General features: G+C 43.0%; 2 protein-coding genes across 2 annotated transcripts in view; both read left to right on the top strand.

Annotated features, from left to right (window-relative positions):
* RIDA (reactive intermediate imine deaminase A homolog) overlaps positions 1-25,099 on the top strand; it is a 959,578-nt gene that overhangs the window by 837,177 nt on the left and 97,302 nt on the right. The gene's annotated exons all lie outside the window — the stretch shown is intronic.
* Positions 18,397-25,099, top strand: part of NIPAL2 (NIPA like domain containing 2) — a 49,729-nt gene continuing 43,026 nt past the window's right edge. The window contains exon 1 of the mRNA XM_051610293.1: positions 18,397-18,501. Coding sequence (XP_051466253.1) covers positions 18,397-18,501 — 105 coding nt within the window. The remainder of the gene's footprint in view (positions 18,502-25,099) is intronic.

Below are 25,099 nucleotides of genomic sequence, written 5' to 3'. Positions count from 1 at the left end.
GGAGATATTTGGAGCCTTCTGCACACATGCCTGGTCACTTGAGGAACTCTGTGCAACTTCACTTTTAAAATACATCACTTGTTCTTGTTCAAACACTTTTCCCTCCCTGTTCAAACATCTGCACATAGATTCACTCATGGGCAATGTCAGACCATTCTTCAGAGCCTCATCCACACGAGGTTCAGCAGAACATTTTGTTGGGTTTACTAGAGCTTCTTACCCTCAGGAGGAGTGCGTTTGTGCTCCTCTTCATCTGGAAATCCAAAAAGGAGAAACAAGGGCATCTTTTTAAGCTGAATAGAAACTCCAACATAAGAACAAGGTAACTATGAGAAAGACTGAAAGGTCCCAAAGCTGTTGCCAACAGCAAGAGTTGCAAAAAAACCTAATCAAACAAAAAATGTTTCAGTGAATGCAGCTGATGCACAAGGTGAAGCAATCCTACCAAAAAGGCTGGGAAATAAGAAGTTATAAACAGATTTGCAATGTAATTAGTAGGAACAAGGGACAGTGTATTAAGACAAAGTAGGAGGGATATATATGAAGTTTATTGTGGTGGGCATGACATTTCATGTAGGATAGCTTAATAAAACATGGCCAGAGAATTATCAAAACCAATCTCTAAACAAAAGCAACTGACTTTTAATTGTGGCAATATCACAGAGTTAAGAGAGATAACAATACTTGCCTTTAAAAGGGGTAAGAGGTGAACAATGGGTCTGGAAATATGTATCTCTAACAGCTTTGTGGTGATTTAAAGTGATATTCAAATAAATGCATTTATTTAGGAGCACCTAGATGGAAAAAATATGATAAGAAACAGGAACATGGAATTGTAAAGAACAGATCACGTCAAAGTAATTTACTTTCCCTCTTTGAAAAGAAATGGACAGCATGGAAAGGGGAAGGTAGATATGATCTATCTTGACTTTTGCATGATTTTCAACATTTTTCTTTATGATGTTCTCACGCCGAAACTTGTCAGTCTGGTCTAGCTGCAACTGCTACAGGAAGAATGCAAAAGTACTTGGAAAATGTAATTTAAAAGGTACTCAAAAATCTGCTGACAAACATGAATAGTTGCATACATGAGGTTTAATACAAATCTGTCCTGGGCTTGATACTGTTCTGTATTTTCATGAATGACTTGAATGATGGAAGAGCAAACATGCTTGTGAAATTCACCCATGACACCATGCTGGCAGGCTCTTTGGGGGCCAGGAGAAGAATTTAAAATAATCTTGATAAATTTTTTAAAATGGTCTGAAAGCAATTAGGTGAAATTCAATAAAGGCAAGTACAAAGTCCTAGACTCGGGAAGGGAAAAATCTATCACACAAAGACAAAATAAATGCAGGAATGTCTCTTTATAAAAATAAGGTAATTTTTGAAGCAGAGAGGACTCAAAATTGCAGCCCAATTTTCATGAATCCTGAGGGCAACAAGAGAGTCAGGTAATAATGGTCACTCCTTAAGACTTTAGTTTTAACTTTTCACCTACATGAAAGATCACAGAAGTTCTCACATTTCTATTTCCTAAAAGCTGGGGAAGGGGCAACAGGCTGGCTTTGCTCTCCCCCAGTGCTGGGACTCCTCCTTTCTGCACTACTACTGTAAGTTAAGGTGTGTGTGGAAACCCCTTGAGGAAAGAATGAGGAAAAATATGTTCCTTTTGTTTTCTTCATAAATATCAGTACATCAGTATCAAGAGCCCCTCTATTTTCCTGGCTGATAATATCCTGCCTGGCCACATGGAGCTAAATCAAAGCAGGCTGCTAGTGAGAAGCTGGCAGGAAATGAAAAAATGTAAAGGCAGAAGTAAGTATAAATGCATGAGGGGCCATCACAGAGAATACAAAGAGAGCCTGAGAAAGCAATGGGAATTGATCAATGAGAAGATGGCTCCTTCCATGGCCCTGGATGAGCTCAAGGTTTGTTACCAGAGGGAGATTTTGTTTCCTGATGGAGAGGCACAATGGACACCGCAAGAAATCTTTGTCAAATGACAGCTCTGTGGCAGGGTATTCTGCCTAATCCCAGCATGAGGTCAAAGCAGACAACATGCTGGGAGGATCCTGGTGCGGAAGGCCATGTGGGCAGAGGCATCTGGAAAGATCTGCTGAGGGACAGGCATACACCTGGGGAGAGAAGGGGCTGCCTGCCCTCTGCCCACACCTCGAGGAGGCAGGAGCTGGGGCGCTTGCTTGAGTTTGCTGCTCTGCAGCCCAGTGAGGACAAGGAGATGAATCTTCATTTTAGTGGTGTTAATGATCTTGACTCCGTCAGGGCAGTGATAGCACTTTACATATCCTTGCTTATGCAGAGCAAGGCTAAATCGGCTTCTAGAGTGGTTGTCACTAACTAGGCTCCTCTAGTCAGCACAATGGGTTGTTTCACCAGAGAGTGACATGGGAGGCTTTGCCCACAGAGCAGAATGAGCTGCCTGCACCTTCCTCTGCTCCCTGGGGAGCGGGTGACCTCTGCCTTCCCCACTTCGTGTAGCAGGGCTCTGCATCTGCTGTAATTAAAAAAAAAGAAAAAAAAAAAAAGAAAGAGGCAGCATTCTCATGGATGTAAAGGGCGTAGGCATTTCAGAGACCTTGGGAGTTAAGAGGGTGTAGAAGAGGAGAGTGTATGTCCTACACAAACCGGCTGAAGAAGATGCAGGAAGACAGAAAGGGAGAGATGGTGAAATGCTGGAAAAACTGAGCAAGTGACAAATGCTCCCTTGCTTAATAAATGAGTAAGCAATAAAAGAAAATAAACACAAATTCACTGTTTTAACTCAGAGCCAACTCTTGCTGTGTTCAGTGAGCAGGCTGTTCCTGGGCACTGCTGCTTTCAGCATCATGCAGATTGAATGATGTCTCTGCAGGCACACAGGCAAATTCTGAGGACAACAGTGGCTTTATAAAGCAGGGCACAGGAATTGCTACCATCTCCTTTATAAGCATTAAGAAATTGGTGGCAATTTTGCAAGCAAGCTAAAGATCTCAATATTAATATGCCACTTAGAGCCAATCAGGAATTAAAGGCTGCTCTTCCAAAGATGGCAATTGATTAAAATAAAAGCTTCCATAAAAAGCCCAAACAATCTCAGTATTAAATTAAACTACTTTGCAACAAATGGCTTTTTTTTTTTTCTGCTGCTCATTATGCTGTAATGGCAGAATAGAGACAATATTTTAACTTCTGCTAGTTTATCTGGGTTTGGTTACATTATCAGCCCCATAAAGGCTATCAGCTGTCACCCAGAGAGAAACAAGCTCATGTCAACATGACTGGCTGGTATAAATTAATTGTGGCAGTAAAGTGAGAAGTAATGGTGTTAAAACAGTATTTGTTTTCTGAAGAGAGATGTTATTTGCAGAGGAAATTCACTCCTGTGCAGAGGTGTTTAAATGTAATTCAAGCACTTAGGATTTTGCAGATGGGTGTTTTTCTCTCTGTGTATTCACCTTCTCTCCTGCTGATACCAGCTGAAGAAGGAGATCATTGCTATCACCTCTGAAATATCACAGTGCATTTGGAGAGGGAAACATTACCTGTGGCTCCCACGTTTGCTGCCAATCTTCCATAGCCCTGTTCTCCTGCATGGCAGGTACCAGGGACACCTGCACCTGTGGTCGGGCTTTGTTTGCTGAACCAGTGAGGTTGCTGGGGTAGAGTTGAGGGCTTTGAGTGAGGACTAGGAGGCTGAACTGGTGCTTCCAGCCTGGCAAAGAGGCACTTTGGATTCATGTGACTTACAAAGGGAATACATTCTACTTGCAGTTACGGGTAGGACAGAACAGTAAAGCAAACACTAGTCTTCTTCTTACAGCATCCTTTTTTATGTCCAGGTTTTCTGGGTTTCTGCCATAAACATGACTATATTGCCCTTCCTAGCTGCAAAACATGAGAAATCCAAGTGTAGGAGCCAAGTGGAGCCTCTCAAATGCTATGGGCTTTAGGTTTCCTGAATTCTTCAGCTGAGATCATGGTTGTATTTGAGGACCCTGCTTTGCTTGAAGATATGGTAGTTCAGGCTGTTGTGCCTTTGCTTGCCAGCACTGAAAGAAAAGGAAGGATAAATTAATCTCTTACGTGCTGAGGATGTGTTCAGTGATCCACCTAGCCTGGAAGAAAAAGGCCCAGTCCTACAAATCTTTATTACTACATTACTGTGACATAGTTCTGACAGAAAATGCTGGCTTCTATCAGTTAGCTAGGAAAGAGAGAAATGTCCTAATGTAGGCTCTTAACTACAGATTCTCCTCTGTCTTTTAAGGAGCAAGTAAAATCAACAGCTTCTGCTTTTATTTACTCAGGTGTAAATCAGTTGCAGTCAATGAAGTTTTATGTAACAAAAAATGTCCCAAGTGAGACTAAACAGATCAGATAATCCCTTGGTCTCCCTGAGGACAGGGTGAGGTCAATGCTTGCTTTAGCCCTTGCATCATACCAACTGCAAAGTATTATTATTATTATTACTGTTGTTGTTGTTGTTATTACCATAATCGTCTTTTTCGTTCTGCAAAGTGCATCTGCATGGCTGCTGAGTACATCAAGCAATTTTCACTGTTGCTTTCCTTCTGAGCTCTCCTGTCTTTGCTTCTCTGGCTCTCACTGCACTGTCCTGAGAGCACTTTATGTCAAGTGTAAATGTTGAATTGTATATGAAGCTGAGACAGTGTGATTTTTGAAGTATCTGCTTTTGCCTGTAGGAAACCAAGTACCTAAGTGGAGGGAAAGAGCCAAAGGGCATGTCAGTATCTGTTGGCTTATACCCTGTAAATCATAAAGCAACTCAGATCTGGGAGACTATGGAGGTGAATGTTGCTGCTGAGACCCATGCTCTCCCTCACTCTGCTCATCCCTGGAGGTACCTAGTGTAACTTTCCACCCCTCAGCGTGGACAGACATCCCATTCAGAATCCATCTGTGTTGATGGAAAAGGTGCTGCTTGCAGGTGTCCACATTCTTCATCCCCGCAGCTTGCTCGTGGGGAATACAGGTGGAAGTGCTTTGTAGCCTAGACCCAGGACTGGCTAAGGCCAACAATTTTAACTGTTTTAAGTCATCAAGGATGATTTGGACTGTAGGAGGCACCTGACTGCTTGGAGGGATGGGAATGCTCATATCCCCTTCAGCGCTAACAGAAGGGAGGACAGCAATCACAGCTGCAATAAGAAAGGCAGGCTGCAACCTTGAATCTGAGCAAGTGCACTGGCTTAATGGAATCCATTTAAAGCTGCCATAATTAAGGTGATGCATCTCTGTACATGCAGAATAGATGTGAAGCCTAACCTGTTGAATTGAACAACATGGGAAAAGAGCTTGCACCTTCCTTGCACTGGCATCTTTGGACACTTTTGCAATACTAGTAACTGAGCCCAATGTTGATGTTGTTTCTTGGCCTTGCAACTGGAAAGAGACACCAGTGGGATGGTTTACACTGGGAAATTACATCATGTTAGAACATGTTGCTCGGGACTCCTGGTGACTACCACAGTGTCATTTCCCATCAAAAACAGGGCCTGTGAGGCAGCTGTTGGGAGGCTGAGCACCAGCAGGCTGGGCTGATCCTGCTCCCGCCTGAGCTCCTCGGGCAGCGGTGACTCAGGCGCTGCAGCCAGGACAGGGCTGAGCCCAGCCCTCAGCATCATCCCAATGGCATGGTGCAGGCATGCTCCAGAGTTTTGCTTGCTGGCTAGAAGTGCCAACAAGGTGTTTTGGTTTGGTTTGTCTATTTTTTTTTCCTTTGATAGCCTTCCAAGAACTAGATCTTGCATTTTTAATTATTAATTTTATTTTTACAGTCTCAAAGCAAACCAATAACTTTGGCACGCTGCAACCAAAATCAGAGTAGGAAAGTGCCAATCAACAGGCTGTGCATGCTCAGTTCTGTGACTGAATGGGCAGTCAGTGCTTTTAGGCAAGGATACATTGGGCAAAACATTGTGCAGGCTTTGAGGCTCCACTATTTAAAATTCAGTTGCTTCAAAAACAAGGGTTCATTGGCTCCCTGCCATTAGGCAACTCAGACTAAAGAAAAAATAGCACCTACAAGAGTTGTCAGTTTAAAATTTAAAGGGGAACTTATGGTTTAATTATATATAAGGAAAGGTTAAATATCAAATGGTGGTTGTGTTTCAGATTAGGTTAATTATTTGCAGGTCATGCCAAAGTGTTCGGTACTCTGCTCATATCTCTTCAGTCACCCTGTGCACACACTGTACCACTTTGCACGGGGCTTTGGTGAGAGGTGGTGGCTATGGGACTTCTTACACCAGATTCTTAAGCAAACTTGAATGAATGTGTTATTGTTTGCATAATGTAATGTGTGCATATTTTATAGGGTGAAGTAGAAGATTTTTACATCAAGATAAGAGTAACTATAAGCAGAAAAATCTATACAACTAACAAAGGGGAAAAAAGAAAAAAAGGGGGGGGCTTCAGCCAGATTGCCCTTTGTCTTGGATTTTCCACAATGGTGCAGGATTGCAAGAGCTTAAATGGGAGGAGGGAAGAAGTGTGTAGCCAGGGCTGGGGCAAGAGGGATGTGGAGAAAAGAAAAATCTCATACAGTAGCAGTCCCCACTAGGTTGCTGTAAGTCATCCGTGAAACCTCAAGACCAGTCATATCCTTCAGGATTAACTTTTGTTCAAGGACAAAGCTCAGAGAATTGAGAAATGATCAGATGAAATCTGGATTATTTTTGGAATTGAGAGATTTCAAACACTGAAAAGTGGTAAACTGGGGACAGCTTTTTAGCTCTGAGATGGCAGGAAGACCACTTTGGCCAGAGAACTCTCCTTTGGTTCAGCACAATGCTTGGGCTTGCTTCAAGCACATCACTGTTATTTAGCTCTACATTGCAGCAAAAAAGGTTCTGTGGAAAGCAGTGATTTCAGAGCCTTCCATGTTTGGATGAAGTGCCTTTAAGTGATAAGATTTTCAACATGAGATGTAAAAAACTCCTACAAAAGCCAGGTCTCCATATACCATTGCTATGTGAATGACCAGAATGCAAGCCTATGAAACCTCTAGTTGAAAGTCTTTATCATTGGATAGACAAAGTTCTCCATTGGATAAACAGGAAGCATAATGTGTGGGTATGAGTTAAAGCCTTGTAGGGATTGACTTGATCTATCTCTAGAGGAACTTTCTCTTTACTTAATTTAATTTAAATTAATGTAGAAACACCTCCCTTTCAATTCCTGTGTATTTTTTCCCTTGTGGTTAGTATCGCACACAATTTTACTGAGAAGCACCCCAGGATGAACAGCTTCAAAGATATTGCTACATTTGCAAAGGAAGGAATTTCTCCCTGCCAGTTCAGCAGCATCAGGATGTGCTGGAAGACAAGCATGCACCACCAGGCAGTGCACTGCACATGGGGAATCTGAAACAAAAAAATTGCTTATAATGTGACTGCATGCAGGGACCTAACATGATTTTGAAACAGCTGCTTTCAGTACCTGGGAGCATTGAACCAACCTGAGCAGAGCAAAGTGAAGTTGCTGTTGGTGTCCATGTGAAAACCATTATTTAGGGGAAAGAATTATTGCTCTGTCATGTTTGTATAGTGGAATCTTGGTCTGGGATGGCGAATTGTAGGTGCTACCAGAATGCAAATTTTTAACAATGACAGTCAGCAAATACACTCTACTTTGTTGAAAATATGGGTTTTAGAGGTATCTGTATTCACATCTTCAGACAACATAAAATTGAGCTCCTGGTACTGAACTAATTTATTACAAAACTTGACACTTGCAATATGATATTTAAAACTACTGATGTATCAACACAGGGCACACTTGCAAGACATTCCAAAAGCTGATGGGTGACCTACAAAGGCTTAAACGCCTGGGAAAGCATGTTTTCCATTGAAATATTTCAAATGAAAAATTTGCTTTTCTTCATTCTTTTTTGTCTTTTCTATGGCAAAGATGTTCTTTCCTGGACAGCTTTCAAATGTTCATTTGGAAACCTGAGACTGAGTTGAGTTTTTCATTAGGTTTAATAATATTTTTTAAAAGCACGGCTACAAAATAATAAATACCCATTTCCAATCAGCCTTATCAGTGCTATGAGTGCTAATGGTAGGAAATTCATATCCAGTGATAGGTAAGGCAAGAATAGCTTAAGGTTATTTTTTTCCCACTTTGACCTGAATGTCTGCACAGTGCTATAAAACCAATTATAGTCTAGCCCATCAGCCTGCAGCCCCAACGCCCATACCCTGCACCCTACAGCTCTGCAGCATGCCAGGCAGCCTCTCCAGCAGGCTGCAGCAGAAGCTGACTATGCAGCAATCCCAGCTGAGAGCTGAAACACAGCCTATCCTGAATCACTCTTCCCTCCTGCAACCAGGGATGGGCATTTGTATCTGGACTGAGAAGGACTGTGACATTGGCATGATGCCTCCCTGTCCATTGGGATTTCTTGTCTCCCGAGCTAGCCCTGCAATCCTCTTAGCAAGCAATTTGAGCATTTTTTTCTTCTTCTTAGTAGTAGTCTTTGTCTACATTTGGCTTTCCCAAAGTAGCAAACTCAGCAGCTGTACAGATTAAATAAATGCAAGCTCAGAAGACAACCACAGGCTTAATTCTTGTATCCCACGATAGAGGGGAAAGGGAAGATGTACACATACAAAAGATTCATCCTGAAAGATAACACAAAAATAGAAAAGACAGGGGAACAAGACGAAACTTGACAGAAATGGCAAACGCAGCTTGCAACCAACATAAAAATTAGAGGAAACCTGTTACAGCCTTCAAACTTCAAAGTACCATTTCTCACAGAGAATTTATATGACCCTCTAGGAAACAGGGGGAAAAAAAGCTCCTCAAAGTGTCAAAGACCTAAAATCCCCTCTGGCTTGCAGTTTCTATCTGAATCTCAGGTATTTATATAGCAAATCTCCACGGTTTCTGTCATACATTTCAGTTACACACATCCTGAGCTAGCAAAGGAGTGGATACAAACCTGAGCTGTGTAACGATGGCAAGAAGGGAAGATATCTGCGCACACTCTAAACTGTGCTTACTTAAACAACAAGAATTGCCTCATTTGATTTATAAAGAGATGAGTATGTTTCTGCATGAGACTCCTCTAATAGTTGAAAAAACCTGTTCTGCTGGAAATAGGCTCTCCCCACCCACATATGCATCTGGGATTTGATCACCAGCCTTTAGAAGAAACCCACAAAACCTATTCAGCTTAGGACAGTATATTACAGGGCAAAGGAAAACCTTGCATGCTTGAGATTTGGGTGGAATCCATTTATTCCACATGTGCAAAGACTGGAGGATCTGCAACAACCAAACTGAAACCTCTCCATGTGTTACACACATAAGCCGCTCTTGATTGAAATCCTGTAAATCTTTTCCTTATATAATATGTTTCCTTGTCTGGTAGAGCTTGATTTCAATTTATACTGCTCTTTTTTCTTTCCATCGTGTTCAAAACTATAATAAACAGCCTTTAAACTCTGTATCACAAGTGACTTTCTAATAATAAAAAGGTATTTTCTGAAGAAAGATCAGTTCCTCATGTCCAGGTTGAAAAAGGGACACTGTCATGTAGTTTGAGGGGAAAAAAAAAAATAAAAAATTTATTAATCTTAAAGTTATTACGATATGGTAAAAATATAATAAACATAGGAAGGAATGTTCTGTGGACTCTAAATAAGGAACCAAATTTCTGGCAAGAAAAGAAATATTTTCCCCAAAGGAAGTTAAAACTCATGGAGCATCCCTGGCGGAGGTATTTTCTATATGAATTGGTTTTAATAGCTTGAAGACATATTCTAACAAAACTGTCTAGGTCTAGAAAAACTCTAAATCATGGGCGAAATTTGTATTTTCTGCACTACTGCACTTAGCTGCTCCTCTAGTTTGCCTGAAGAAAATGTAAAACCCTCTCCCCCAGCAGATACCTGCCAATCCTGTTTACTTGTACCACGATAGTGTTCCTCACCAGAGCAAACATCTGCACTTCTGCAGCAAATGCTTTGGGGATCTCTGTTGCTCTTTCAAGAACTATCTGTGTCAACGCACTTCAGTGAAGATGTTCTCTGTGAAAGAAACATATCATCATGTTCTTGATTTATTATCATTCACCATTGTTCTGTGCAAATCGTCCAAATAGTTTACCTCCAACTCTTAAAATTCGTGCGGGCTTTTTTGGTTTGGATGGTTTTACAAGGATGAAAGCAGCATTTCTAAAACACTGTAGTGAGTATTGCTGCAGTTAAACCAAAAAATATTGGACTTTGATCTTTGGATAAGATACATATGAGATATAAAAGCTAGTTTGCAATCAGAATATCTTATCTGTTCACAGAAGGCAAAATGGTATATTTAAGAAAACAGAAATTCTTAGGAAATAAACCTCTTGAAGCTTAATTTAAAATGCAAAGCCATAAAATGTTTTGTCCTTTGTAATGTGAAGAAATCTTGTTTCCAATTCCTCAAATATTTTAACAAGCAGTATCGTGTATGTACAAGCTTTGTGATAGCAATTGACTGGTTATTAAATATATTTGAGCTTTTCCTCTGCTCCCAGCACACTCACACACGCAAACAGATGTGATATTCATACTATCAATTTACTTCTTGGAGGGAAGGAGTCAGTGTTTTCTCAGTCCAGTTATCCTGGAGGTTGTCACAGGTTATTTTCATTTTTATGTGTAATATTGCAGGGATTTTATGGACTTACCAAAATACCATAATTTTTATTTTTAAATAACTTTTTTCCACCCCCCCAAACAGATCCAGTCCAGATCAGGTCTGATCATACTCTGTTTCAGCTCACTGCCACCATTTGTAAGTGTTGTCAGGCTTTAATACATTAAGTATCTGGCTCCAGGGCTGGTTTCACTATGGTTTGGGAATACAGATTTTATAATATGCAGTTTCCTTCCTCTCGAGTCAATGGGCTATTCAGTGGAATAAGGTTTCTGAGGCACAGGTCAGTTTTTCAAAAGTACATAGGCACTCAAATTCTGCTTAAGGATATTCCACTGCTTTGAAGCAAGGTGCTTACCTTATCCCCTTCAAATTCCACAAACCATAGGTTGAACAGCCAATCAGGCACCCCATAGATAATCTACTGACTACATGTCCCCCATTTTTACTGTGGGCCACAAACCTAAGACACAGATGGGATGTGTCCTTCTTTAGGTAAGACTCAATGGATGCAAAGAGCCTTCCTTAGGTTTCTTCAGCTCATGCTGGGGGTTAGACTGAAAAACCTGATGGATTTTTTGTCCTTGGATTGCACGAGTTTCTGTGATGTTACTGCATACACATGTGCAGTAAGCTTGCTGCACAGATGGTCTGCACACACGTGCCTCTGATATGGACGTCTGATGCTTCTGGGATGCACCAGACTGGCTGAGCAGGAGCAAAGCAGCTGAACAGCATGTAGGCAATGCTGTTGATAATGTCCGGAAGCACTGTGCTTTTTGTCTCTCCACTATGAACATGCAACCTCTGCAGCTGCCCCAAAGCATCAAATCTGCTGTGTTGGTGTGTGGTGACAGCAGCATGTGCCTGCAGCAGAATTTATCTACTGCAGCACAGTAGCCATGGCTGCAAAGTCTGGAGGGGTGCCAGTGCGCTTGGAGCTATTCTATTGGACCTTCAACCAAAGCTGCTGTACATCCAGAAACTCAGCCAAACACAGAGAAATCCTCAAAATGAAATTAAATCTCCAAGAGAGAAAAAGAAGACACGTACTAGAAAACTCAGCTGTATGGCATTTTGACACCCAGCTCCAGAAGAGAATCACCTTGCTCAGCTGTCCCCCAGGCTCTGGCTATCTTTTTGGACTCCTACTTTTCAACAAATCAGTGTCCTTTGACTTCTTGTGATGTGTGTGGACAGTGGCAGATTTAGGTCAAAATTCACAGCAGCAGAATGGCTTCAGTTCTGCACGTTTGTTAAGAAAAAGAGTTTTGAAATGGCCCTTCAGGCCAGGGCTACACTACGAAGCCTTGTTGCTTCACCTGTTTTAAAAGGTGCGTGTGACTGGAGGAGAAGGAAAATGTACAATGTGTGTGCCCAGCTGTAGCAAAATTTAAATCATCAAGCCTTCAGGACATAGACTGGGCACATTTAGTTGTACAAGTCCTGCTGCAACACAGGTGGTAAGAGACAGGGAAGAAGCCTGGTTGCAGGTTCCTAAGGATTTGCCCTTACTGTGAAGAGCTGTGTCATTGGTTTCAATAGGAGAAAACAGAACCATCATATACATAGATTGTAGTCTAAAACTTGTTCTGAGCAGGTATTCAACTGGGTGACATAAAGCACAGCTTTGGCTTTCTGCCATTTGTCAGAGTGGAAAAGAGTATATCAGGAAAAAAAAATTATCACACCACTCTTTCCCTGCTACTCCCGGCTTTTTTTCCCTAAGCTTTCACTAGCCACTCTCTCTGCCCACCTCCTTGGTGAGTTTTCATGTTCCTACACAGCCAGACAGATACTGCTGCAGTATGTGGGGTCAAGGTGTCTTTTCTCTAACTACATACAGGGAAAGCAGGTCTCTGGATCCCCAGAGAGTTCCCCCCTTCTTGTCTTGGATCTGAGGAAGATGCAGGTTTTTGGACCAGTGCTGGGAAACACCAGGGAGATGTGGACTGCAGACAGGGCTGATCCAGGCCTCTCATAGACCTCTGGATGGGGAGAAGGGGTGAAGGGAAAGCAGATGGACATTCCCAAGCATGGAAGAATTGAGCAGATATTTGAGCAAAACCTCACAGGCAATTTCTTCCAGCTAATCCCTGCCATAATTTTTCCCACAACAAAGCTGATCCAGTACATCATTTCCATGAGACACAAGGCAGTTTTATCACTGCTCACTTCTCATAGTTCTTAGACACTTGCTTTTAATCATATAGTGTATGCTGACATCTGGTGGCATTCAGAAACCAAATCTTCGTTTAAGAAATACATTTTGGTTTTAAGGAGTCTGCATTCTTATTTACCCTTAGTTGGATCCAGAAACAGGATTCTTCCCAGAGCACTTTGGACTGGGGATTAGTCTAACACAGACAGATGGGACTGGCATGGTCCTGGACCTCTTGCAAGGCACTTCTGTGGGCACTGGCCTCCAGGTAAGGCAGTGACCACCAGCCAAGGGTGCTTAACTGCCTTCAAACAGTCATTTCAGCACAAACTGGAAAAAACAGCATCTTACCATTCCCCATTCTGGACACAGAGAATCATTGCACCAAGCAGGAGTGATGAAAAACTACCACAGGCTTTAGCTGGAACAGAGCTGCAGTAAAGTCTTAGATTTTAACACTTCTCTTGTAATGCATTTTATCTTTTTTTTCCAATTGGTGAAAAAGAAGCAAAATTGAATGTATGAATAGTGCAAGAGATGTACCAAATGCTTATTTGGTGGCAAATGAGAATAAGTAGCACAGAGTCAGCTCTCTTGCCTTAAAAATATCCATGATGTAGCTGTTCCATTAAAATTTGGATTAAAATAATGTTTAAATTTCATTTCCTCCAGTCTTTATTCTGCTTTTGATTAGTTTTAAGAGCAGTTGATGGTCTTGTGACTGGAAGATTTTGCATTTTAAATTTTGTGTACATGGTCTGGAATTTTATGTGAAATTGTGGGTTTGATCTTTGACCTCTGTTTACTACAGTTCTGATTTGCCACTAATTTGATAGCAAGCCATAAGAGCCTACTGTAAACAAGCTGCTCACTTTACATAGCTATGTTTGGCTCCTAAATGAAGAAGTATGTATGGAATATACTTTGGGTACTGTAGCCTCCTAAAGAAATAATAAAAAACACATCACTGCTTAGCTCTGCAGGTAACGTTTACAGTTGGAGAAAACAAGCTGCATGCCTAATAGAGAGAGAAAATGAAATTCTTATTCATCTTAGGGGTTTTTTTTGTTTAAAATTTTTCATTAAAGCACTTGAGAGCTCGGGCCATGTCTTTTGAAGTCAGTGGGAACTTTGCCATTGATTTTAAAAGGATCAAGGATTAAGCCTAAATTGGTAGGGTCTGAAAGGCAAAAATGAAAATGTCCAAAGTCTACAAATCTCTCATTGATTCACCATTCAGAAAGGAAGGACAAAAGCTTTCTCCAAGGTCTGTAATGTACATCTTGATTCCAGGACTCCTGGTTTTTGTACAACTGTAGACTTCAGGATGGAAAGCAACTTCCAGTCAGGACTGTAATTAATAGCATATGGAATAGTACATACATGCACCAAGGACTGGCAAAGCTGCTGGGGGAGGGGAGATGAAAGCTGCTTGTAAAACTCAACAGACTGTCTGTACACAGCTTCCACAAGTTGTCCTGTGCTAACACTACACCGTATACTCTCTCTGCCTGCAACCCACCCCAGGCAGATTCCCCAGCTCACAGGTTCAGGCCTTACACACCAGAACAGACCCAGCAAAAGTCTGCTTGTAGACAGTAAATTCAGAAAGATGTCTGATCATCCTGCACAAGCTTAGCACTTTTGCACTAATCTGGCACTAGAAGCCATGTCTTCTGAGAAACAGGTAAAAGCAAGGTCTTCAACTTTCTCCTCTATCACCCAGCAGGGACCATCCACTCCAGTAGTGAACTAGCCCATCACCTGGGCTCTGTCCTCACGATGGAGAGGAGATGATGGTGGAAACACCTAAGTACCCTTCAGGAAGGACTCTTCTCCTATTTGGCAGAGGAGGAAACCATAACCTTTTACATTTTCTGGCTTAGGGGGTCATGGTAAGTGTGACCAGAGCCTATTGAAGGAGGTGGACTCTTCTCAGCTAAGAATGTTGTTCATCTACAGTGAGGAAATGTAAGGTCAAAGAAGTGATGGGACATGGGCAAGCAAACATTAAAGACCCTCTTGTTTTCTCTTCAGACACCCAAGTGCATTGATTATATGAAATGAAATTACCCTGGTGCCAGGTCAAGATATCCACAGATGACTTCAGGAGCCTAATGCAACTAGAGGTAGGAAACTGCATAACTCTGTTGGTTTATGCGGTTTCAATATCAGACAAGTCAGGGTTCATGGATCAAGCACCGTCCCAGGTCATCTGAAATTAAAACTGTCATGGTTTGGGCCCAACATGACAACAAATGAACAGCCCCATGGCCACTCACTCAACTACCCCCCCACCCCACACACACACTCTGGGATGAGGAGGACAAAGCTCCTGGGTCGAGACAAAGGACAAGGAGGGCTCTTCACCAATTATGGTCCCAGGCAAAACAGACTCAACTTGGGGAAAAAATAATAATTTCATTTCACACTAATCAAACACACACAGGACACAGACCACACAAAGAGCAGGGTTTGCATATGTTACCTGACCCCTCCCTTCTTCCCGGGCCCAAATCCCTTTGTTCCTGGTTTCTCTCCCTCCTTCCCCCCGGTGGCACAGGGGGACAGGGGATGGGGTTTAGAGTCAGTTCACAGGCTGGTGGTTCCTGCTGCTCCTTCCTCCTCAGGAAGAAGGATTCCTTACAGTCCTTCCCTGCTTCCCCATGGAGTCCCTTCCATGGGAGAGAGTCCTCCATGAACCTCTCCTTCATGAGTCCTTCCCACCAGGTCCAGAGCTGCTCCAGCCTGGGCTTCCCACAGTCATGGGCTGCTTTGCGAAGAAACTCTCCTGGCACCGGGGTTTTCCAAAGCTGTGTAATCAGAGTCCACTGGCAGCAAATCCTCTGGCCACAAAATCCAAGTCCAGTGGCCAAGTTCAGCCCTCCTGGCGCCTTCAGGGAATGTTCTACCACATTCCTCTATGAGTGCAGGGGGACAGCTGCCATCTCACCACGTGCTACAGGGAAACTTCTGCTAGGGCATGTTCTTATCGAGAAGCCTCAGAATATGTGAAGTGTCAGTGCCAAGGGCTTTAATACATGTATGCCAACCACCTAAGTGCATTTTTCAGCCTGAAAACAGCAATGCACAAGTATCAAGACATTTGCAGAAAATGAGTTGTTTTTTCTAAGGGACGGCAGAAATAGTTCCTAAAATGCTGTTTACTGTCTTAATAGTGCTGTCTTACAATGTAAAGAAAGGTTAAATTCATCTGAATATCTTTGGGCTCTTATATATGCAAGCCAATCAGAGATTTTTAATAAATAAAGGATGCCATAAGGGCCCCTCAAGTGTTTAGACAGAGTGGGCATGTCTGGTCCCAGTGCAGAACATAGATCCACCACTACTAGATCAGCTTCAAAAGCAATTCAGCAAGGACTCTACATAGACAGCATCACAGAAAACCTGTTTCAATAGCTTTCTTATGCAAGAGAAAACCACAGTCATGTTTGTATTTCAGGCAGTGAAGCAACAAGAATGAAGCAAAACAACAAGAACCGTCCTCAAGAGGTATGTTGGGCTGCTCCTCTACTTCATTCCCCTTACACTCCTTTTCAATCTCTTCATCAGTTTGAGTATTTTTGGCACCAGAGAACCATATTGCAGAGGTCACTGGCAGGCTGGTGGGGACCACTGCAGCTTTTGGCTACCAAAGACAACCTCCCTCGCCGGGGGAAGCATCAACTCTTTGCTCTCCATTTTGAGCTGGGACAGAGTTGACTGTGGGTGAAGGAGGCAGACAAACAGGAGAACTTTCCTCAGCCCAGCAACCTTTGACAACCAGTTGCTGCTTTTCCTCTTCGCCCCAGGATCTGCTATCCAACAAGTGCAAATTGAGGATGACAAATAAGAACATTAGCCTGGTGTTTCTGCTAAAATTATCCTCCTTGAAGTATCTGATGTTGACACTTAAATTGTCAGCAGACCTCCAGTTTAACACTCCAGTTAGAAGAATGGGCCTCTGAGCTATTGTTTCAACTCTCTCTGGACTGGGCAAGTATCACTGCTACAGTTTACACTCCAGTTCTACTTTAAAGGGTTTCTTGCAACCATAACCCACATTGTCCAGAAATCTTTTTTTTTCTTTCTTTCTTTTTGTTTTTAATATAAGCTTAGACTCTGGAGAATAATTACGCAATACTATAAAAATTGCCTGCAGTAATTTACATAGCCATGAAATACTGGAGCTGTTTTTTTCCAGTGCACCTATGTATACATGGCTGCAGCTAGCTCCACTATTTACAGAGGACTTGCTGGAGCTTTGATCACAGAAACTGGTATTTCAAGTTAGGCCACACACATGAACAAAACATTTCTTGTTTAAAGGGAGATTTTGTGTTCTGGGGTGTAATATCATCATCTAACTGAAGCACTACTTTGCCACTTCTGCCTTTCCTATATAATCTTCTGGCTGGATTAAAATAAAATCCCTGTGGCTAAGCCATCATTATTTATGTAAATAAAGTAGGAGAGTATTGATTTAGCTGCAGGTTTCTTCTGTAATTACATTGCCCTTCAATTTTGGAGCAAGTTAATCATACTGAGGGGCTGTATCCTCTTTTTTTTTTCTCTGCCATCAAACTTGCTGCTGCTCATTTCTGTTAGGTGTCATACCTCCTCACCTGCTGGAAGCTCACTCTCCATCCTGTTCTCCTGCATGCTGACTTGCCCTCTTCTCTCCTGATGCATCTTGCTGATGGTAGGGCCCACTGACCCTCACCTGCCAAAGTAATTTTCAGGACTTTGGATATTTTCAAGCCCAGCTGACCAACAGGATAACTAATACAACTCAATATTTCCAAGGAACAGCATGAGCAGTCTGGGTTACAAGAAGTCATCCTGTCCAAAGCCTGAAGATGCAGTAACTGAATTCTTCCTTTCAATACTTCCCTAGAAGCCTGTTTCTGCCTCCCATGTAATTATGCCAAGCTCCTACCTTGCTAGCTCCTACTCCCCCTTTTAAGGAATGTTTTTAGTTGTTGATTTCCCCAGGTGAGCTTAAGTGATCAAATCAAAACTAGCAGAAAGAATGTATAAAATCACAGCCTGGGAACAAACCAACTGACTGAAATCTCTGCAAATAAACTATTCAGAGAATACTTACAAGTGACAGAAGTATGGATTTATGCAAGTGACTATATGCACACGGGAGCAACAACTTCCAACTAGCAACCTACCAGTGAGGAATTAATAACTGACCGTTAGATTTAGGCAGTGATTTGAAGGAGTTAAATTCCCAGGCTGCCTTTTCAGAGCAGGGTGGGGCATTGGGGAAGTCAGAGAGGGAGCCCTGGGAAGGAGCAGCAAAACCTTCTGTCAAGCTCCCCTTCCCCTCCTGTGCTCCAGACCCTCTGGAGCTGCGGGCGCGCAGGTGCCCAGCAGGCACAGCCCGCGGCCGCACACCCTGCGTGCAGGGGGATGCAGGCCAGCAGCCTTTCCCACACCAGGAAGTGAGTGCCACATCCCTGTCCTGCTCCCCTCGCCTCACAGCCACCCGTCCCCACCTCTGTGGCAGCACATGGCACGGCCAGTGCCCGGGGCCTGAGGCCAGGGACATGGGCCTCCTCCCAGTTTTGGAGTGGGCATCCAGGAACGCATCCTTTGGGGGGCCAAGCGGCGGGAGCGGGCCCCTCTCCGGGCCCTGGTACAGCACACACAAGGTAAGTGCCTGCTGGGCAGCACCGCCCGGGCGCCTGGGAACGAGTGGGCTTGGGGAGAGCAGGGTGGCCGTTTCAGCCTCTCCCCTCCGTCCTCCGATGACCCCCCTTCCATCTCCTGCTTGCTGCTGGCACCTGCTCGCTCTTCAGCCCGTTGTGCAGCCCGTGCTGCCCTGGCTGTCCCCTCCAAGCAGGCCTTTCTCAGCAGGAGCAGGGCAGAGAGCTGGGCTGTGCTGCACTAGAGCATGGCTGGTTTTTGTCACTAGTGTTTTTGTCACTGTCAGTTCTGTCAGTGTAGCTGGGCAACTGCAAAAGGGAGACTGAAGTGGCCCCTGAGAACTAGCAAGTTGTAGCATCTGCTAACAATAAAAATGAATTGGAGGTTGATTAAACCCTTTACCTTCTCTCTGCCTTTTGCTCCACAAACTAGGAGGCATTAGAGGATAGTCAACATTCTTGTTTTCCCCTGCATAAGAAGCAAACCACTTTTTTATTATTATGCAAAATATTGATACAAATTGTGCATAAAATGGCTTGCAACTAACTGCTTTCCTTTCTCTGCAAGCAATCTAGTAGCGGATCATAACCAGGGGAAGGTCCCAAAAAGTTTGTTCTCTGGATTCTGCATTTGCTACTGGGTTGCTATCCAGCTGGTAGGAGGCATTCCTCTGCCTCATGTTCTCAGAGGGAAGGAAAACTGAATTCCTGTGCTTGGGTCCCTGGAGCAACAGGACTTCTGGCTGATGGCTGGTGGTGGTTCTTCCCAGGACCATTGATGGGATCTTTTATGGGAGACAAGAGTGTGGAGCCAAGAGGTACTGCAGGTTTGGGAATTCAGGCCTTGAGGCTGGGAGTGCTTGCAGAGCTGTCTGCTCCTGTACTTCTTGGGATGGTTGTGAAAGGATTGCTGTGTCTGAAGCCTGGTAGTTTTCTGGGAAGACCTGAAAAATTTTTTTGTGTCACTTGGGTATCTATAGGTGAGACTGATTTTCTGTGCTTCCATTTATTTGTAGAGTTGAGGCTTTGGAGCAGGTAACGGGTAGCTATGGGTCATGAGTTGCTGCCAACCTTCATTTTCCTAATAGTAAATTCTTCTGTGCAATCCTGTTTTCACATTTTTCATTGCTGGAAATATCAGAAGCTATTTCCTCCCTCCATTCCCAGCTATCCTGGCTGTGATTTTGTGGATCAGCCCAGTTTCAGGTCTTCATCTTCTTGGTCTGGTTTGAAGAGGAGTTTTTTGTTTTCTTCCTCTACAAGAGATCATAACTACACCAGCTCTCATGTGCCTGGAAACACCTCAGGAAAGCTGAGGTGAATTGCTTTCAGGAAGGGGTATATTTTTCAGCCTCTCCAGCCCCATGAAGCATCAGGAGGTGAAAGAGTGAGATCCCCGTTCCAGAGCCCTTGGACATGAAAGGTTCAGCAAGGCTTCCAGTCACAGCTGCCTAGTGCCACGTGGGCATCTGAAACATTAATGTGGGATCAGCAAACCTGACACGCATTAAGGAAATCTGTGGCACTAGTGCAAGGCTTAAACAATGTCTGTAAACACATAGCTCTCTGGAAGAAGTTAAAGTGCCTGTGTCCATGTGGCTGTGCAGTATAATGTCTCCTTGTGCTGGCATTACATTGTTTTGTTGGTATTTTTTAAATGTTTTTTATTTTTAATTGGAGTTATTCTTCTGCCAGGTCCCTGACCAGGCTAATCTGTGCTAGCTGTCAGAATGAGGGTACAGGGGGAATGCGTGGTTATGGGAAAAGGGGGTGGAGATAAGACTCCTTGTCATCAGTGTGGCTGTATCTTGGTTGATGCTGCCCAAGGAAGTGCACCTCTGACATCTGCAGCACAGGATCCTGTGCTCCCACAGCCTTCCCTGTCTCAGCCCTGTGTGTGTATCATGGGGCACGGGCGTGTTTAATGATGCAGTAAAATCTGATTAAATATGTACTTAGTTACCTGAAGTATTTCCTGACAAACTAATATTATAATATTTTGAGGTCTGCTGGAGTAACGAACATAGGAAGCCACCACATGTGGTTTTGGTCTGCTTAATAGAAAGTGTATGTAATTGCTTCAGTTTAATCCTTTTTTATTTTCCTCAGCACTTCTCAAAGGTTGTTTATGTATTTCCAGTATTGTTGTTTATGGACAAAAACGTTTTGCAAGATCAGTTGAGATTATTAACTACAATATTGATTTTGGTTTGACTTTGTACTAGAGAAGGAGAAAAGAGCTGGGTGGCAATAGTCAACGAAAGGTTGGATGTAATACTTCTTCCATAACTCAGTAGTTCACACTGCTGTTGTGTGTACTCACCATGTGTAGTTGTTCAAGTGTGGAAGCTGTGCTGGAGATGAAAATTTATTTTGCTTCTGTTTCTTTTTCCTCCTTTGTCTGTCTCTTAAAAACTCAGAGTTATTACTGGCTGCCCAGACACTCACCTCGAGAGATTGTTTTGTTCCATGGGTTGCGGTAATAAATCATTTTGGCTCTCCATTTGAGGTTTAAAATGTTGACAGCTCCTTCAGAGGGATCTGTGGCCCCTTGTCCCATGACAACATATCACAGCCTGTCACAGGCCATACGTGCAAGTGGTGAGTATATGCAGCCAGGAAACCTGATCCCTCATGTGCTCTAGTCAGAGGTAGTGGCTGCCATCAGGTGTGATGAGAAATCCAGTGAATTGAGCTCATCATCTTGAGGTCTTTCTATACTGCCTTCTATCACATACATGAAATCTAGATACTGTTTTAAAGTGTCACAATTCAGGTTTTTAGCTGATTCTGGGAGCCCTTATAACAGCCTTCCAGTACGTGAAGGGGGTCTACAGGAAAGATGAAGAGGGACCTTTTACAAGGACATGTAGTTACAGGACAAGGGGGAATGTTTTCAAGCTGAAAGGGGGAATGTGTATGGGAGAAAATGCATACTGTTTTCTTCAGTGGGAAATGGGTATTATTTTCAGCCCTTATAAAACAAAAGTTCTGATGAGGACTTTGTTCAGCCTTGCAAACAAACTTTCTTTGAATCAGTCATAGGGAATCCAGAACTCAAAGCTTATAATGAAGAAGCATTGCAAACAGTTGCTGCCAGAGCTGATGGATGCTCTGGTGTAGTTGTACTGTTGGGAATCCAGCAGCATTTCCATGGTTTAGCCCCCATTTAATTAAGCTCTGCTAGAAAAGGTTTCCACCAGGCACCAGGTCCCAGAACAGCCTAATTTCCTAGTGCTGTGCTATTTGTAGGCCTCTATCATCCAAGTTTCTCTTATTGCTGGGAGGAGCCAGGTGCCTGTGGCAGGTACAATAAACCAACTCAGCTACATGTTTTGAGCTTGGTGCACATAGAACCAAAGCAAATGTTCTTGATGGGAGAGCTCATCCTTCATCTGTTCTGGATACTTCAATTTCTTCAGCATTGCTGACAGAGCTGCTTGAATTAGTCCTTCCTAGCCTGGCAGCCAAAAGAAGCTGGTGAGCAAAACCCCTTTTATATAGGTGGATGCCTTGCAGTTCATTTTGACCAAAGCAGTCTTGGTGGCTCCTCCTGGACACCTCAGCCAGGACATTGGAAACAACTGCCCTCACAGGACTGGGGCCGTGCTGGTTGCTGAACACCAACTAGAGTTCTGCTGGTTGCCTGTTCCCTGATTCCCACTGGGCTGGTTTTCCCAGATGTCAGACTGTTTTCAGTGCTCCCAACAGCTACTATGGTAAAAGGGGGTCTGAGTTTTTTTCTGAGGATATTGAAGAATATGTGCATTTTATTTGATTTTTATTTTTTTTTAATGATTAATGTGACAGTGAGTTAAACAGGATCTTTGTAATTATGCTAATCTGTATTAAGAGGTTTGAGAATGGAGATTTCTAGGCAATAAGGAACATTAAAACTCTAGCAATTTGTCAGAAAGATGTGCAGAATACAGATCCAAGGAAACCTGAGTCACAAGTTATACATATCCTACCTAGTGCAGAAATTAGTTTTGCTCTGGAGTGCTTCAAAATAGTATTTCACAGAAAGATTTGGGGCATAATGCAAACACTGTCTACAGGGCTTAAAACATTGGCACTACTCTTCAGCACAATAATCTAGAGCAACAGAATCAGATTTATGCTGGAGAGGAAGCAGAGAAGGGCAAGTGCTCCTCTTCCCTTAGTCAGCACTCAGTAGGAATTACCAGGCATGGGACAAATCTGGATTCCTGCTCTGCTTTGGAGGTGTCTGGCTCAGTGCAGTGCTTTGCCCTCCCTGCCCCAGACTTCTAGACTACTCCTCAGACAATGGACTTTAAATTAAATTGGCTGTGGCTACTGTTGATTGTGGTGTCTCACAGCCTTGCCTGGGAGTTGCAACGTGATATAGAGTGAAGGGTCTGGCTGCTCAGGCAAACACTTGTCTGCTACTGAGATTTCAAGAGGTTGCCATGTGGATCTAGGACATTGCTGCCACCCAAACAGCTGGTGTTGCTCACATCTTGAATCTGAGCTTCTGCCGCTTCATTTGCCCTAGCAGTCATTTGATTCCTTGATGAGGCAGTTTGGCTAAGTTGACAGGAGGATACTCATTGATACAATTTTTTTAAGGAAAAGTTGCCCTTCTCGTAAAACCTCATTTATGACACTGTGGCACCTTATGATTTTGTGACCCAAAGAAGTCTTTATTGCTCTTTGAAGCTGAAGTATGATCTTTCTCTTCCTGTGCTCTTGAAGTCTGCTTTGGGCATAAAAAAAAAAAAGATGTCTGTATCTTACCATTGCATGTCTCCAACAGTCTGCTGGATCTGATTAACTCCTGTATGAAAGAATCAAAAGAACCTGAATGACTCAAGCAGAAATTTGACCAAACTCACAACCCAAGGCTTTAGAAAGATGAGCAAACAGCAGACTGTGGACTTTAGTAGTAAGGGAGGTGAGGACCTTTAGCTGACCTAGTAACTGGAGGCTGTGATAATTCCATTTGGAGTTTTGGTGACACGTATAAACTGTTACGCTCCTGTTTATAATGTCATCACTGATCGTCCCAGAAGAATGGCATTCGTTAAAGTTAACAGTTGGGAGATGTGCTTTCCATTCTGTGACTAATCTGGACTTTGAAACGTACTGCCAGCAGCTTCAAAAGACAACCAGTTGGTGCATGAATCAACACCAGGCCTGGAGCAGAGATCTTAAGAAATGTGGCAGTGATATTTGCAGATTATGCTCAAAAGTAAATAGTCCACACCAAACCCAACAGATGTGTACTGCTTACATTGAGATTATACTGGTATAACTGCATTCTCCTCCATGATGTCCGGGGTTGATTTACATCATCTAGGGTAGAAGGTTTGGCCTTGTTTGGCAATGCGAACTGTTCATGGTGAAATGAAGGGAGATTATGGACCTGTGATAGACGGAAATCACAGGATTGTTGTTTAGCTCTTGCATGAGGCACACGATGACACGATGGCTATATTCCCTTTCATATCCTGCTGTGTTATGCAGAAACAACCCTGTGATGCAGAGAACTATGGTGAATGAAAGCTCTGGACCATGAGGAGTGCAAGGTTTGGACGAAATCCCTCTGTGTGTGGAAGCTATGACTCATAGCAAAGCAAATGCTGGCTCCTTGGACATGGATTCTTCATGCTGGCTGAGGTGCTGTAGTAACACAGAAGTACGTTTCCTCTTGTGGACAAGCTTAGCCCCTGTTGACATTTAATCTCTTAGAACCAAATCAGTTTAATGGGAGCTAAAATCTCCCCCAGCGTCTCAGCTAGTATGTCCAATGACTTAACTGTCATTCTGCTCAAAACAGTTGTTTTGCCAGCTGATATGGATTCCACTTGTAGCATTTTTTTTTTCAACAACCGAGGAGGTCTCCACTGGAAGGAGGTTCCTGTAAAAAATGGGCTTTGTGTACATAATAGACTTTTACCCAGATAGTTAACTCCCAATTAAAATCCACTTTAATTTTTTGAGGCTGTAATTTGGGTGTAAGTGGATTGTGACGCCATGTATTTTGTTTTATGACTCTAACCTACTATTTCTTAGTATTTCTTTTCTGGTTTTGTGGGGGTTTCCGTTTGTGGGGGGTTTTGTTGGTGGCTTGTTGTTGTTTTTTATCTCCCTGCTTTGGAATTGTCACAAGGTTCTTGTATTTACTGTCTTGGGATGACAATCTCTTTGCTTTGTTCCTGTCTCATTGAGAGACAATCTTTTGCTCCCTGCAGTGTCTAAAGCACTGTGAACACCATCATTCACTGTCTGTGTTATCATGCAGCAGTGACTCAGCCATCATGTCAAGATGATGCAAAGCAAAGCTGTCTGATCAAGACTCTAGCTCCATCTCTTGACTATTGCAATGGTTTTGACTTGAGTTAATTTTCTTCATAGTAGTTTGTATGGTGCTATGTTTTGGATTTGTGATGATAGCAGTGTTGACAATGTGATGATATTTTATTGCTGACCAGTGCTTGCACAGCATTGAGGCATTTCTTGTTTCTTAAGCTGCCCTGCCAGCAAATGGGCTTGGGGTGCACAAGAAGTTGGGAAGGGACACAGCTGGGACAGCTGACCCCAGCTGACCAAAGGGATATTCCATTCCATATGGAGCATGCTG

The sequence above is a fragment of the Apus apus genome, chromosome 2 (assembly GCF_020740795.1).
Source record: "Apus apus isolate bApuApu2 chromosome 2, bApuApu2.pri.cur, whole genome shotgun sequence".
In the NCBI taxonomy this organism is placed as follows: Eukaryota; Metazoa; Chordata; class Aves; order Apodiformes; family Apodidae; genus Apus; species Apus apus.
Note: the sequence above shows the minus strand (reverse complement) of the source record. Positions and strands in the feature narration are given on the sequence as shown.